The 13,095-nt window shown below is 42.6% G+C and overlaps 1 protein-coding gene and 1 long non-coding RNA gene across 4 annotated transcripts in view; one reads left to right on the top strand and one right to left on the bottom strand.

The window, feature by feature from the left end:
• MIB1 (mindbomb E3 ubiquitin protein ligase 1) overlaps positions 1–4,560 on the bottom strand; it is a 73,155-nt gene extending 68,595 nt beyond the window's left edge. For all 3 annotated transcript variants that reach the window (XM_419157.8, XM_004939769.5, XM_004939770.5), the window contains exon 1: positions 4,056–4,560. In XM_419157.8, the coding sequence (XP_419157.4) occupies positions 4,056–4,284 (229 nt within the window). In that variant the 5' untranslated portion in view covers positions 4,285–4,560. The remainder of the gene's footprint in view (positions 1–4,055) is intronic.
• A 91-nt stretch (positions 4,561–4,651) lies between these two features.
• LOC121110071 lies at positions 4,652–11,343 on the top strand. The gene is made up of 4 exons (XR_005855357.2): positions 4,652–6,486; positions 7,463–7,505; positions 8,243–8,519; positions 10,723–11,343. It is a non-coding gene; the product is annotated as an uncharacterized LOC121110071 (long non-coding RNA).
• Positions 11,344–13,095: the final 1,752 nt, after the last annotated feature.

Below are 13,095 nucleotides of genomic sequence, written 5' to 3'. Positions count from 1 at the left end.
ATCTACGTGTTTTAAAAACCTATGGTTGCTCTTAAAGCTATGAAGTGTAACAGAAGCATTGTTGTCCAAATCAGTAACTCCCTGAATTTGTTACAAAGCTGTGTTCTGTACCAGCCACATATTCAATGTGGCAATACGTAACTGCACCCCCTCCTACCCCTCCAAAAAAGAACATTTTAGCATTAAAGTAAGATTGACAAGGAGTATCCATACCACTCACTGTTACACACACAGCAGAAGTCAACAGCAATTCAAATTAGTTTTCAGAACCAACAAAATCTGGTTTCCAAGGGACTCGTGGATCTCTACAGAACTTCTAAGAAGCTCGAATCCTTTCATATAAGGACAATGCTGCCATCAGGCAAGAGAAACCATAAACTACAAAGAGATGCTTTGTTCTCCCCGTTCTTTCACTCCATATATTTTTGACACTGTGGTGAGACTGGAAACAAAGGACTCTTAGAGATTAACCAAATTCTACCAAAACACACAAACCAAACTCATCTATTTAGCATCAGATTTGGCAGCAGCCAGACTTGCCATAGCATGTGTCCTGTCTCACAAGATACAGGAGCAGGGAGGATTATTGTGCAGGAGACATGGGGGAAGGGCAGGCAGAACAAAGGACAGGCTCATACAAACAGGCTTCGCAAGAGCCCTTGCTCATCCAACTACTACTATTTTAGCTGTGAGGGGTTCTGTAAATATTGACAAGCAGCCACTACGCAAAATCAATACGACCTCATTTAAGTGCCTAAACTGAAGCCTGATGCACTAAAAGATCAGGTCAATACTTAAGGTAAATCATCTAAGATGCTCTGTATTTTAAGATGTTCCATGCAGCTCTTCGGGTTACAGCAAAATATTAGTGCAAGTAATTGCAAGTAATTTACCCGAGAAAATGGCCACAAGTTGTACCAGAGGAGGTTTAGGTTAGACATAAGAAATAACTTTTTCTCTCAGAGAGTGGTCAGGCACTGGAATGGCTGCCCAGGGAGGTGGTGGAGTCATCGTCCCTGGCAGCGTTCAAGAGGCGTCTGGATGAGGAGCTACGAGATATGGTTTAGTGGCTTGTGGTAGCAATGGTAATGGGAGGATGGTTGGACTAGATGATCTTGTAGGTCATTTCCGACCTTCTGATTCTGTGATTCTAAGGTTACACCTGAACTGTTAATACAGGCAGAGTGCAGCACACAGCTGCAAAGTTGCACATGCACTCGCTTTAACTGAAGGATAATTTTGCATCAACATTTCATTTCCTGATCCCAGCTCCACCACCACCTCCCTCTATTCAAACACAATTGAGTACATACTATATGCAGGAAAATGACATTGTTACTTTGAACCAAAGATATAAAAGAGGAAACGGATGACAAACACATTTTTGCCTAAGCTTTGTAGAACCAATCTTCAGAAAGAGCATAAACACACAAAATTCTGTAATGGCCACAAGTATTACTTTAACACAGTCGGAGGTGCTCCTTGCAAGCATGCTACTGTGAAGTCTTCACCTTTGGCAAGAGACTGCCTCCTCTCCTAAATATACAGCTTGGTTCTACGCACTTAATCTTGCTTACTTTGAGATAAAACTGCAGTTTTGTGTTGAACAATTTCAGACTTACCCTTTCCTTTCCTTTTCCACAAGACTACTGAAAAAGGGTACTCTCAAGACTCTCCTGAATCTTTCTCTAGAAGTTCTTCTTTGCGGATTCTTAGTTTAATAAATCCTCTCAATTACTTTACCTTGCTTAAACAAATGCTGGCCAATAGAAATATGATCACTAATGGGCTGCTAATCCAGCTACCTTGGTAGAGATCACTGAAAAAACAACATTCGTTACTCAGACAACTACATCTAGAACAAACAACACGGAAGAGATCCTTCACATCAATCACTGATGAGATTTTCATGAAAACAGTCCTAAAACGTCAGCATTAACAGCATAAAGTTTCACAAGAAGTTAACAGTACTTGCAGTAGTGATAATAGGCTGCAGTTGTCACAAAGCAAGAGCAGCACTACATCATTGAGTCTATGAAACATTGTTCTGGTATAAACCAAACACGTGTATCTGTATATACATGTATCAAAACTCAGGGTCTCGCTTGTTTTTAGTTAGAATGAGCTCCATACATCGCTTCCACGAGCCCACGGATTCCTGATGTATCACCACTGTTTCTGAAAGCACATGCCTCAAACTCACCAAAGCAGCTACTCTGGCTGCAAGGACTGCTTTTAAGAACCTATAATCAAGACAGGTTTTGAATGCCTAAGAACTCTAGAGCAATAAGCAATCAAACTTTGCTTCCTACTGCTCTTTTTTTTTTTTCTTCCTTGCTATAAAAGCAAAATCATGTTACAATTGTAAAACAGTTTTTTTTTAAGCATTAAACTGTAAGAGATGTGCTTGATTCAGCACTCCGATATGAAGTATCAGCAAACCAAGAACACCTCATAATGCTCCCTCACCGGCACCATAGTTAACATTATGGTTAAAAAACCCTTCCAACCAATCCATGATTCCTGTTATGACTGAGATCAAAACGGTCTAAACAACCCTAGCAATAGTATCAAATTATCATCTGATGCCAGAGTCCCTTATATTAAACAACAGACAGTCACTACTGTTGAGAAAACACAAGAAGATGAAAAACTACAGGGAAGCAATTTGGAAGAATACAAAATGGATCCAGTAGTAAAAACCAAATTGCAGCCCAAACTGACAGCATTCTAACCCCATGAGCTCTCAAATCAGACCACAGCGCTTTCTTTTTACTACTTCACAGATTTTTACTCTTTCTATCTTCAGGGAACTGTGACCTGAAAAGCAAGTCCATCTCTCTAGCAAAAAGCAACCTGGGTAGTTCCAAGCAGCAGTTCTGGGAGGACAGTGAACTCAGTGGCCAAAATCCTGGAGAAAGATTGCTTGCAAAGCCTGAAAACACTAATATTTTTTAATTTTCCCCAAAACAATATATGCACAAAGCAGGAAATTAAAACCCTGACACAGAAGTATAAGCATAACTGAATATTCAGGTCATAAAACTACGGATGTAAAACTGAGCGCTACAGGAATATCAGGACATAAACCTGAGTATTAAGCACACACTTCCAGATACAGTTAACTAGAATGTCAGCTTTTAAGTAAGTCAGGCAGAGCTGCAATAATGAGCATGCAAAGCTCATATTCAGCCCTCATGCATACACTTAGGCTTTAAGCAGAAGCAGCCCCACTGGTTTCCACAAGACGTCAAAGGCAGGTAAAGTTTCAAAGCATAAACATCTACAAGACAAGGATCCCCAACCAGAAGGACAACTTCCAAAAGCCATCTCCAGCTGAAGCCTTTATAGCATCTCCCCTTCAAAACAACAACACAACCATGAAGCAAGGGGAGGGGAAGCTACCCAGGCAAGAAGAAGAACAAAATCCATCTCAAAGGCTCACCATGAAAGACCAAGGTGGGGTTTCTTAGGAAGATTTTTTTTTAATTAGAATTAATTAAATGATTCTGTCTTTCCCAAAGCCTGCTGGCTCCAACTCACCCCTATAGCTGCCCCTCTGGCAACACCACACACAGCTGGCTCAGACTCGGTCTCCTCTCTCCACTGCATTGTGAACCGGAGACGTTACAAGAACACGATGTCCGAGCATCCCAACAAACAGCACCAATCACGCCGTTATTGAGGGGCTTCTGCTGGGACCCCACCCGACCACATTTCGCATCGAACCGAACCATTTCGGAGTTCTCACTGCAGAGAGAAGGGAACCTTTCCCTGCAGCGTTTGCCCCGCTCACGGTGCCGCATAACGTCAGCGCAGACCTCAACCCATTGTCCCACCTGTATTTAAAACGTAAACACGGTGCAGATGAGGAATTAAAGGGGTTTTTTCTTTTCCCCAGTGTCTCCACACTTCAGGTCTGCTGATACACACGGCAGGCAGCGCGCTGCCTACAGGACAAAGCGGCGTTCCCACCACTTGTACGTACACACACAGGCTCCGACACTCGCCCCGAGGAAGGCCCCGCAGCCCCGGCCCCGCCCGGCCCCGCTCACCGGTGGGCGCGCTGTCCAGGATGCGGAGGTCGTAGGCCCCGGAGCAGCGGTAGTTGGCGGCGGTGCCGTTGTCCCACACCACCACCACCTCCTCGGGGCTCTCGAAGCTGCGCACGGTGCCCACGTGGCCCTCGCCACCGTCCTGCTTTCCCCACTTCCAGTCGGGGCCGCGCACCACGCGGGCCCCGACGCCCTCCACCATCACGCGGTTGTTCCTCGAGCTGCTCATCCCGCCGGCGCCGCGCGGGCCCGGCCGGCGGGGCGGCCCCACGGGGACGCCGATGGGGCCGGGAACGCGGCGGGAGGCCGCGGGCCGCCGCTGCGCCGAGAGAGGCGATCCCGACGCGACGCCGGGCAAACGCGGCGGCTGCCGGGCACAGGCCTGCGGGCCGCTCTCCTCCCGCCAACGGGCCGCCCGCCGCCGGCCCGCTACCGCCGCTACATCCGGGGACTGCGGCCGCGACGGCGGCGGCACCAGGGAGACCGGCGGCGGCCGGCAGCCCCCGCCTCCCCGCCTGCGCATGCGCTCCGCACAGGCGCCGCTGCGCAGCCGCGGGGCGACGCAGCCCGAGCACGCCCTGCCCCGCGGCTCCTCCGCCGTGAGGTGATTTGGCGGCAGCAGTGCGAGGGGGGCCTCGTCCGGGCTGCGGCTGCCACATCTCGGTCTTCTCTCTGTAATCTTACGCAGAATATGATCCTCCATTCGAAACATTGTTTTTATTACCTCCTCTGTGTTCTTCGACAACTTCTCGAAGGCACCCGTTTAAAAGGACGGACGCATCCGCACCAGACAAAAGAGTGTTTTTTTCATTCAGCAGGGAAATGGCTGCAAAAAGGCAGCCCAGCTACTCTTGTATCCCGAATATTTGTACCGTTTTTTGTGCTTCCTTCCACTTTCGTGGGTACTCATACGGTTAGGAGAGTTCATGAGATCATTTACTGGCTTCTTTTGTGGCCATTCTCACACAACATATAGAACACCGTAATACAAATAGCCGCCACGCTACCATCACATCTCTCCCGTCACCCATCCCTTCCAAACCCTGAACTAAAGCTAAAGAACGCCTCCTCAGCACCAAGTTTGGCCCTGGCAATAGGCACTGCCAAACAGCATTTGATTGCTACTTCTGCAGTGACTTCTACAGCTTTTACACTATGCCAACCAGTACCCCCACAGGGAAGCATGCAATTATCAGGCAGCTTGGGTTTCTGGCAGATGCTTTTCCCCGTACAGAAGCTGCCTGCAGCTCATACTAGCTTTTAGATTTGGTATGTGGAATTAGAATTACACATGTACACATGGCAGAATCTCCCAGGGATTCTGGATATTTCTTGATCTGACGAAGGTTCTATGTGGGATCTATCTAGGACAAATCTACCGCATTCTGCTTTTCCAGGCCTTGATAGTTATTGGCAAGTATAAGATTCATGGCGCACCTAAGCATAATTAGGAGCACATTTTTATCACTCTGTGATAGGGCTGAATAAAAAAGGCTTTCTGCAACCAGTGGATGTGTGCCAGAAAAACCAACAGAGTCCGAGATGAGAAGTAGTGACAAGTCTCCTGCCGAGAACCTGAAGAATTCATCCCTCACATTTATTTTTCCAAGAATGGCATCTTCTATAGCATAGACCTTAAGCAGGATGCTGCCGCAGTTCAGCAGCAATGCATGTGTGCAGGTGTTATCCTGGAGCTTCTTCCTCTAATGATCCTTCTCTGACCACACTCGCACCACTATACCAGTAGTCCCTGCCTCTCCTTTTATTCGCCTGCTTTTTTCAGTTATAGGATTTACTTGCAAAAAAAGAAACACAGAATCTGTGAAGGTACCTGACTTATCATGGAGATGGTTTAGACACACGAACACAGATACTGGCCTCTATGGGCTGGAGGTGGGCACTCCCCTGATAGCTAAGAGGGAGTTCTCCATACATTTAAAAGACAGAGGCTGTGTCATTTTGTTGGTGTGGTCAAAATATTTTAGAATCATACATGGTATTACCTATCCTGTACTCCTGCTTGAGGGTTAACCAAACAGTAAAAAGAGACAGCAGAGAATGGAGAAGGATATAGCTTTGGTGAAAGGTTTATTTTTCAAGCAATGTTGGTTGGATGGTAGCGGTCCTATCTAGTATTTTTATAATATCAGCCACTGAAATGTAAATCAGCATGGAAATTAGTACTGCAGTGATATGCAAAATAAGCTAATTCTGAGCAAGCACCCAAAGGCTTTTTGAGACTCATGGAAAGACAAAGATACAAGAACCAGAAGGTGAGCAGCAAAAGCAAAAAGGGAGATCTGAAAAGAAGCCAAAGCAAAGCTAGAAATAAATGACTCAAGGAAAGGCATAAACAAGATGGAGATGCCACAGGACATTGAATATGATTAATGTATTATGGCAAGAAAAATGACAGATCCAACATTTTCGGGTATGTATATGCATTTTGTTTAGGCTTGGAAAGTAATACAATAAGGAAAGAACTCTTTTACTTTCCAATAGGAAAAAGAAAAAGAAAAAAACCCTCTTGTTAGCTTAGGGCCTTTCTTGGGCAGAGAGGATTCGTTGATTGGTTGGTTAGTTTTACAGATAAATGCATGTGGCATTTTAAGTTTTCTCTAACAAATCTTTGGTCCCAAAGCTCACCAGCTGAAGGCCTTACTTACCAGAACAGTGCTGCTGTAATTAATCACTGCTGCCTCTGCGGTGAGGTAGTGCTCACTTTGAACACCTCCTATAGTCATGACAGAGCAGCTCGACCACAGGCTGGCAGAAGGGAATCCACACTGCTCTAGGCATACTTGACTGTAATTACAAAGAGTTCTTAATATGCATTCAGTGCAGGAATCTTAATGCACAGAAAGAGTTACAGAACTAGTTCTCTTCTGGCTACCAAAAATTATACATATTGCTGAGCCACACCATCCTCCAGCTGGTGATTATGGTCTTTCCCACTGCTTCCTGCCATTTTAGAGCAATCCAACAAGGCGCCATGCAAGCAGACCTCTCGTTTATTCAGAATTCAGCATTATGCATAACTTAATGACATCCTTTTAAACTCCTTGTTATTGTTAGAGAGCATATGGCCTTTTTTGTAAGTGCAGCTGTTATCCTCACAGAGAGCATGAAACAGGACTTTGGTGGTCACCCAGCCCATGAGCCTGTTCAAAGCCATTCCAGAGAGCTGCTTGTCTGAACTTTGCCCCATTGCCTTGGGGATCTGCAAAATGTCATGCTTCATCAGAGAATCTTAATATAAGTATTTCCATGTATTGAAGACAGACTTTGCTATAAGCTTTTCTGGACTGTCCTGCTTGACTACAGCTGATTTTAATTCTCTATTTTCCCCAAAAGGTTATTTTTCAATGCAGTTTTTTTGTTTGTTTGTTTGTTTGTTTGTTTTCCAGTGGAGGGAAAAAAGGAAGCATTAGGAAGAGGCATTACGAAAAAGTAAGCAACTGCCTTGATTTTGTTGAAATATGCATACTCTTCCACGTGAAACTCACTTGTCAAACCCAGGAAGATAGATGGAAATATTTGCAAACTAAGTGAAAACCTGCTTTACTGAGAAGTTTTGCCCCAAAATGTCATTTAAAGAAGTATGTAAACATCTTCCACAGAAACCTCTGGTCTGATGAACTTGCCACACACTTTTTGAAGTGAATAGAAAAAAAAGGAGTTGTCCATCTGTATCCTCTAATGTATATATTCTAGACTCTGAAGAAAGAGTCATTAACGTTAGGCCACATCTTGATTATCTAGGTTTTGTAGGGAAAAAAAAATCACTAATTCCTCAGCCTCTGCTGCCATCACATGGCTGTGTATTGTCCCCTGTTAATGCACCTATCCTGTTTACTGCTGCATTGTATTTCCAGTTTTAATTACCAGATTCATCATCTACAACTCCACGCAATGTCTTCCCTGATTTTCAGAAATGACATAAGTAATTGACATTGGGTTTTTTCCAAGTTTCTGCAGATTAAATTATTTTTACTGGCAGATAGTGAACAAGCTGTCATACAACAGAACTAACAGATTTAGTAGGTTTGGTATTTTTATTATGCTACTGCTATGAATGCTTCTTATGCTACCCCTATGAACGTGCTAATTACAACATATATATTAACTGCCAATGTCAGTGCCACTGTTTCTTTCCATAACAAGTTCTATCTGCTGTTCTCTTCTAGGAAAAACAACTGAGCAGAGATTACGAATAAATTACTTCATTTTCGTGTTGTGAAAATAAACTAATTCCTTGGAGATCTGCTAAAAGGAACGAAATGTGCCAGACCTCACCATTCTGGAAAGCAAAACAAAATTTTTTAAAAACACAACATTTTAGGGTGAAGAAGGGTATCTTTTCCTGAAGTAATTATCCCAGAATCCTCTCCCTTGAATAACCTTTTAAGGCTGAACTATTCTGACCACAAACAACATACCTGAAAAAGAATGCATAGTATAGGGGTATGTACTTGTGTTTGTTACAAATCCTCCTACATCAGTACATCTCAGCAGATTAAAGAGCACATTCCTATCTGATACTTCCAACTGTTCAGCCCCAGTTGTAGGCCACCCAGCTGGAAGGCAGTTTGGTAGAAAAGGACACCTGGGAGTCCTGGCAAACACCAAACTGAACATGAGCCAGCTGCGTGTTCTTGCAACAAAGAAGGCTGACGGTGTCCTGGGCTGCATTTGGCAAAGTACCACCAGCAGATTCTGTAATTGATGAAATCCTCCCACTCTTCTCAGTGCTGGTGAAGCCAGGCCTGAAATACTGAGCCTGGTTCTGGACTCCCCAGTACATGAGAGACATGGACACATTGGAGAGAGCCCATCAAAGAGGCATAAAAATGATAAAAAGACTGGAACACCTCTCCTGCAAGGAGGGGCTGGGAGAGCCAGACAGTTCAGTCTGGAAAAGAGAAAGCTCAGGGGGACCTCATCAGTGCATAAACACCCGAAGGGAGGGTGTGAGAGGATGAAGGACAAGAGGCGACTGGCACAAACTGGCACACAGTAGTCTAGCACTAGCACAGGTTGCCCAGAGAGGCTGTAGGGTCTCCTCTTTGAAGAGCTTCAGAAGCCAAAAGCCAACTGGACGTGGTGGTCCTAAGCAACCTCCTCTGTCTGTCCCTGCTTGAGCAGGGGTTGGGCCAGGTGGACCCCAAGGTCTCTTCCAACCTTAACCATTTTGTGATTCTGTTCTATTTTTAAACTGACAGGAAAATCAACTGTCTTCATGGGTAATTTCTGTTAAGATCAATTCATCATGTCCTTAGTCAAACATCCAGTATAGGATCTTCTTTTATTATGAAGGCTTTCAGTATGCACGATGTAATGCCTGAAAGAATATTTAAGCACCAAGTAGTATGTATGTTCAATTTTAACAGTATGCCAAAGCCGTATCAAACATGAAGAACTAAAGGAGAATCTAAACATTGTATGTTTTACCCTAAGTCCCAGTCACAACATAACATAATCTTAAATTCCAGTAAGATATCTAGCAGACTCCAGCAGATCCGTTGAATTCTCTAATAAAAATACTGCAAGAAATTCTCAAACACACACACACACACACACACAAAAGTTGCTAAACATACATACATAAATAGAGTATTTTTAAAACACATTTCATTTCAGATTGTATTTACTGCTAATAAATAACTTTAATTTATCATGCTAAAGAAAAATCTAAGGGATTGTCTAAAGGAAAAAGAGTCATTGGGCATATTTCTGAGTCTACTGAATTCAGACAGATCCATAATATAGTTGTGGACAGAACAAGAGCTTACCAAGTATGTATGGTAGTTTTTTATATTACTATACAACATTCTAAAATGCTTTGATTTTGCATTTGAAATTTTTAGAAAAAGCAAGTTTTTATCAATTTTGAAGTGTATATAAAGGAATTAAAATAAGTAAACAACATTGAAAACATTTCACTTTAAGCTACCAAAAAGATGCCTTGGGGCCAGGAGGAAATTTAACCTACACTCAAAATTGAACTCTACTGCACTCTTAGAAAAATTCTCAAGTTTTGTAGCAGCTTTGGATAATCAAATTCATGTTTTCATTACAAATGTTAAGAAATACATCCTCAAAGTATTTACTTGCTTGACACTGAATTCAGTTTATTTTACAGTTTCACATTCTTAGTTTTCGTCATGCCATGAATTACCATCATTGGTTTCCGAACAAAACAATCAATTTGAAGTTAATTCACATTTCTGACAACTACATCTCACAGACTTCTAATTATTCTGTGAATGTTTTAAATTACACAACACAAGTTTTATCACCATTATTTAAATAGTGATAAGTCAAAGTTGCCCAATCTCCTACTAACTACAAACCCATGTTTAGCAGTTCGTCAGCTGTATTCAAATGTAGGGAATTGATTTCATGTAGAGTAAATCCCACAAGGTGCTGTCCAAGAGAGAAGAGTATCAGGCAGCCTTCACACTGTGGCAGCTGTTGATGGTATCTTCAACCACCTAAACAGAGAGTGAAACAGTGCTAAGTTATGTAGTTGCATTTGTGCTCAGGATACCAGCTCTACCTTGCTGACCTTAACATCTCACCCTTTAATTGGATGAACGATTGTTAATGGAAAGCTGAATCAAATGGTACAAAGCATAGCATTCTCTTTGAATTCTGTTTCTTCTAGCTTTGATGGATGGAAAAGGCTGAGGAATATTCCCTGAAGGAGCGAAGAAAAGCAGCACAACAGAAGAAGATCTGACAGTGTGAGGAAGTGAAGATACTGGCCTAAGTAGCAAAGTTCAGAAAAAGGGCAAATAGAAACAGCTATTCCTGATGCCACAATCATTGATTTCTTTATTTATTTTTCATGAACACCAAGGATACAAACATATACACAGCTGGCTCTCTCCTTCAAAATCTGAAGTACTCCTAACATATGTGGACTTTACCATTTTACTACTTGATTCACACTTGTTTCATGGAAAGGAAAACTTGTCATACACATGAAGGCCTGAGAAATGCTGACTTGGACTTTTCAAACATGTTTTTCTTCTTTCATTCCCCCGCTGATAATAAATATCTGGAACAATGAGTATCATCTTTCCTGCACTGATGGAAAACTTCTCATATAGTCCATGCACAGACAAGGAGCTTTTGATGTGTTCCACCAATAGGACAAGCTGACACAAAAGATATTTTTCCCCTTTTGCTTGATGAGAGGTGAAGTTAAACAAACATTAAAAACAAAACAACCAGAAACAAACAAAACCTCCCATTTAAAACCCTGAGGCAAGGTGTCACCTGTTTTCTCCTCAGAACGAGGCTGTACCACCTAGTAGAATCGATTCCAAAAGTGGGGCTACAGAGAACTCTGCTGGGACAAACTTGCGACTGTAAGGAGGTAAGAGCTCCTCCCTCCAACTCCAGATGGCCACAGAGACACCTATCTTAATAAAAAATAAAAATAAAAAGATAGAACACCACTAACGTAACTTCCTAGTTAGTTAATAAATAACTAAATACACAAATCAAGCTATGATTCACCAATTGCTTCTGCAAATTATTATCTATTGCTTACACAAGATAAACTGGGACACGGTGTGAAAGAACAACTTCGTGCCCTTTCCCTTCTGCCTAATCTTTATAATTCATTACAACTGGGTTGATTCAAGAATATTAGCAAGCACTGGAGAGCATAGGGCAAAAAGCAAGCATCTCAGAATGCAGGACTCTGCTCCTTTGAAAGGAAAATGCAGTAAGATTTCAAAGTACTGCATTGTTCTTCCCACACATACCATCTGCAGTCACTAAATTACTTGAAAGTGGTTGTAGCATGAATGGGATACAGTATTTATTGGCTCTGCAAAATTTGTCATAGGTCAAAAGATTTGAAGACTTGAAAGTAACACTGGAACTGAATGGTGTGACAGGGATTACTTAAAAGGAAGTTAGTTATTAACATTGATGTTACTGACACTGAAGTGACAAGCTTACGCCCTAGAAGCAAGATGATGCCCTTCTCAGTACAGGCATTTGTTTCAGTTTGCAAGTGGCCTGTCACATATGCCTGGTGCTCTTATTACTCCCATGAGTAAGCAACATAGATAGGGCAATGGTTGAAGACCAGCAAAACTTCATCAATGTTTCTACATGCCCAGATCTGGTCTTGTGAATACAATCTCTCTAGCTTAATGATTGAGTCATTAAACTGCTGGATTTGTATTCCTCAGAGTGGCCTCTTTAACCCCCAGCATCCACACCGCCTGTTTTTCAGTCACTTGCCTGTATGTGCATTTATAAGCCTTCCATGGACACAGGCTGTGTTCCCTTCTTTCTCAATCATTTGAGATTTTTCTTTATTTTTCAGGTGACTAAAGTGTTCTCCAACTTCATAGGCCTGCGGACAGTCTGCTGCAAGTAACAATCACTTCCCTTCATAAGAAGTAGCAGATCCCTATGCATCCTAACGCTGAGTCCTCAGCTCAGCCAAATGACTGTCTCCAAAGGTTTCTAAACTCACCTTGTTGAAGTCAACACATTTTTGGAGCGAAGCTCTCTAGTGCAGCTGCTCACACCAGTGTTCCTTCACGATAAGTGTTCTATCTGGGGTATACAGATACTCCGAATCAGTCAGGACTTGCCTATGGCTGTTCTCTACACACAGAGCGAAGAAATTGCAAGGTTCATAACAAATGGTTTTCCACCCATCCTGTTTCTTTTTTCTGTAACAGGGTAAACAAGCAAAGTTCAGATCCTTCCTACCTTCTGCGTACTGATTCCCATACTCCCTTCAAATGCTGCTGTCCGCCTGTATCTCCGCTTCTCTTCAGAGAGAGTAATATACTCTTACTAGTTCACCCTTATTCATACAATATAAATTATTTCATATCTTATTTCATTCAAATTGTATTGAATGCTCGTGTCATTACTGTATCATTAAAATCCTTAAACTGTACAAACTGCTTTTGCCTGGAAAGAAAATGAAGAAAAGTAACAGATTTCAGCTTGTCAGACTGAACTGTAAAACATGCTGGACTTTTCCAAACACCACATCCCA

This window comes from Gallus gallus, chromosome 2, assembly GCF_016699485.2.
Source record: "Gallus gallus isolate bGalGal1 chromosome 2, bGalGal1.mat.broiler.GRCg7b, whole genome shotgun sequence".
NCBI classification, from domain to species: Eukaryota; Metazoa; Chordata; class Aves; order Galliformes; family Phasianidae; genus Gallus; species Gallus gallus.
This window is presented reverse-complemented; position numbering and strand designations above follow the sequence as displayed.